This window comes from Merops nubicus, unplaced genomic scaffold (genome assembly GCF_000691845.1).
Source record: "Merops nubicus isolate BGI_N331 unplaced genomic scaffold, ASM69184v1 scaffold20829, whole genome shotgun sequence".
Lineage (NCBI taxonomy): Eukaryota > Metazoa > Chordata > Aves > Coraciiformes > Meropidae > Merops > Merops nubicus.
In genome coordinates, this window is record NW_008631920.1 from 1095 (window position 1) to 4087 (window position 2993).

The window sequence follows — 2993 nt, forward strand, 5'->3', positions numbered from 1 at the left end:
CAAGGATGGCCCCTTCCTCAAGATGCCTCCCCCTGGGTTGCATCGTGGTCATCCTTGGCTGAAGGGATGAGAAAGTTCAGGCAGCAGCAGAAACGACAGGATCTCCCCTGGGTTTTGTGGCAACCACCAAGAAGCATCTTGGCAGAAGGTCTCAGCTCCCAGGGTTGGGATGTCCTCACGGGGCCCTGTGTGTCTTTATCCCAGGTGGGCAGAGGAGAAGAAAGAAGATGGAGTGAAGTGGACCCAGCTGGAGCACCGTGGACCTTACTTTGTCCCCCTCTACGAGCCACTGCCTGATGATGTGAGGTTCTACTACGATGGTACGTCCACCAGTAGGACCTGGGGCAGGTGGAGGTTGTCCTCTGCCTGGCCAAAGAGCCAGATCTTCTACTGGGGCAAGGAGATATTGCAGCCCACAAACTATTAAAGGACCCAAATATCCCATTGGATGAAGCTTGAAGAAGAGTTTTGCACGTGGTAGGAATTTGGGGGTTCTTGGGGGAGCCCCTGATGGTTGCAGGGTGCTTCATGCAGCCACCCTGGGACACGGGGGGGGAGGTTCTTGGGTGGCTGCCTCCAGCTGCTTTTAGGGTGCTGTCAAGGCCACCACGTGTGGCTCTGTGAAGTCCTCGTGTCCCTCCTGTGAAGACGGCCTGGAGGAAACCCAAGAAGAGCAATTTTGGCCCATGAAGATGCCTTTTGGGGGTTGAGTTTTAATTCAACTCGTGCGTGGTTCCTCCACAAGCTGGGAAAGTGATCTTGGCTTTTTTTTTTGAGCTGTTTGCCTGTCCTGTGGTCTCAGTGACTGACCCATCACTTGTCCCCCAAGATGTTGCAGGGTTTGGGCTACTCTGAGCTCCTGGCTCTCAGTGTTGTCCTCAGGGCCACCACGTATCACCTTACAGGAGCTTGGTTCCATCAGTGAAGGGGCTGAGAGATGGGCAGGACAGAGCCAGGTCTTTGCTGTCCTTGTTCCCCTCTCCATGCCTACTGGTCTTTCTTCTCCTTCCCACCCTCCCCTTCATCCCTGAGGTGTCTTCTGACAGATCAAAGCAAGGAGGCAACAAGGACCTTGGGGCTTGACCAAGGGATGTTGAAGATGGGAGGTGACCACAGTCCTCTGGGGTCTTGGACCTTCTCAACCTCCTCACTGGGGCTTCCTAGTCCTTGTGGGAAGGAATAGGAGGGGGCAAAAAAGCCCAAATTAGGGAAATGAGCTGTCTGGCCACGCTGTCACCAGAGGGCACTGCTGGGACATGGATGGGGCTAGCAGAGACTTTTTGGTGCTCCAAGGAGGAGCCCTGGCAGCTGCCTGGAGACCTGCAGAGGGTTTGAACCTTCCTTGTGGACTTGGAGTTGTTGGAGACCCATCTGTGTGTTGTGTGTGTCTGGGTTCGTGGGTTTGGGCCATCTTGGGTGATTGGTTCCTGGATGAACCCATTTGTGGACAGGGGACAATGCCATGTAGAAAGGGACCATGGCTGAGCTGGTGTCTGCAGGTTGTCGTGGGGCTGCTCTAAGGCTGTGACCCACCCTGCTCTGCAGTTCAGGTGGAGCTCAGGAACCCCCAAATCCAGAGCAGGTAGGATGGAACCATCCCTTGGAGCTCTGCAGGTTGAGTTTCCTGCAGCTTGCCTAGAAAAGCTGTTTCAAAGTGTTGGTTTCCTAGAAAGACCCAAGATGTTCCTTAGACTCAACTAGACTTCCCTACTCCATCTAAAAAAGCTGAGGAGAAGATGATGGGTTTGCTGTTATCAACAAGTGATCCAAGATTGACTGGACACCCATGTCCAGGCACTCTGGCTACCAACCAGAGGCTGTGCCTGCTGCAGGAGGTGGTGCTGGAGTCCCATCAGCATCTCTCCTCCTCCTGTGTCCCTGTGGGAGCGTGGGGACTTGCCAAAAAAACCACTTGGGGGGTTGGGCTGGCCCCATAACGGATGCTGAAGGTCCTTTCTCCTCCTAGGCAAACCCCTGAAGCTGAGCCTGGCCACGGAGGAGATTGCCACCTTCTATGCCAAAATGCTTGACCACGAGTACACCACCAAGGAGGTCTTCCAGAACAACTTCTTCAACGACTGGAGGAAGGTATCTTCCCTGGGAGGGCTTCCTTGCTGCTTGTCCTCCACGTTAAACTTGGCATCAAACCTGTTACCTCCAGGCTGTAGTGTGGGATCATAGAATCTTTGAGTGGTTTAGGTTGGAAGGGACCTTTCAAGGTCCTCCAGTCCAACCCTCCTGCAGTGTAGAGGGGCAGCCCCAACGAGAGCAGGGTGCTCAGAGCCCTGGGATGGTGCCAGGGATGGGGCAGTGACCACCTCTCAGGGCAACCTAGACCAGGGGCTCAACACCCTCAGGGTCAAACATTTCTCACTTGGATCTTATCAAAGGGATGGAGAAGATGAGTTGGGTTTTTGATGGTTTGGTTCTTTAGAATCACAATTATGAGGTTCTAAATGATTGGATTCCTTGCCTCACTTCTTCTTGGGTTTGCAGCACTGTCTGCAGCATCCTTGAGGGCTTCATGTTGTCCCTGGTGCTCCCTCTGGGTTTTAGTGAGGCTACCTAAGAAAGCTGGTGCTGAGTCTCACAAAGAGTTTGGGACACGTGACCCTCTTCAGAGTTCACCTCTTGGTCCCACAGCACCATGGCTCTGTCCCCAGATAGAAATAAGAACCCCTTGAGGACAAGGTTACCTGCCCCAAGGACTTCTGATGCAGGTTCTTCAGTCCCTGCAAGCTGCTTGTGGAGAACTTGTTTGCAGAGCAGAGCTTGGAGGTTGCTCCACTCTAAGCTGGCTCCATCCTGCTTCTCCATGGGTGCAGGTTCAGGTGTCCAGAGGCAGCCTGGCCTCCTGCCATGGCAGTTTTCTGTCCTTGGGCACTGGTGAGGCTGCACCTTGAGTCCTGGGGTCAGTTTTGGGCCCCTCCCTCCCAGCAGGACCTTGAGGGGCTGGAGCGTGGCCAGAGAAGGGCAACGGAGCTGCTGGGGAA

General features: G+C 54.3%; 1 protein-coding gene across 1 annotated transcript in view; it reads left to right on the forward strand.

The window, feature by feature from the left end:
• Positions 1-207: 207 nt before the first annotated feature.
• Positions 208-2993, forward strand: part of LOC103780117 (DNA topoisomerase I, mitochondrial-like) — a gene marked incomplete at its 3' end in the record, with an annotated part of 7153 nt that continues 4367 nt past the window's right edge. The window contains exons 1-2 of the mRNA XM_008947766.1: positions 208-320; positions 1967-2088. Of these exons, the coding sequence (XP_008946014.1) occupies positions 2023-2088 (66 nt within the window). The remainder of the gene's footprint in view (positions 321-1966; positions 2089-2993) is intronic.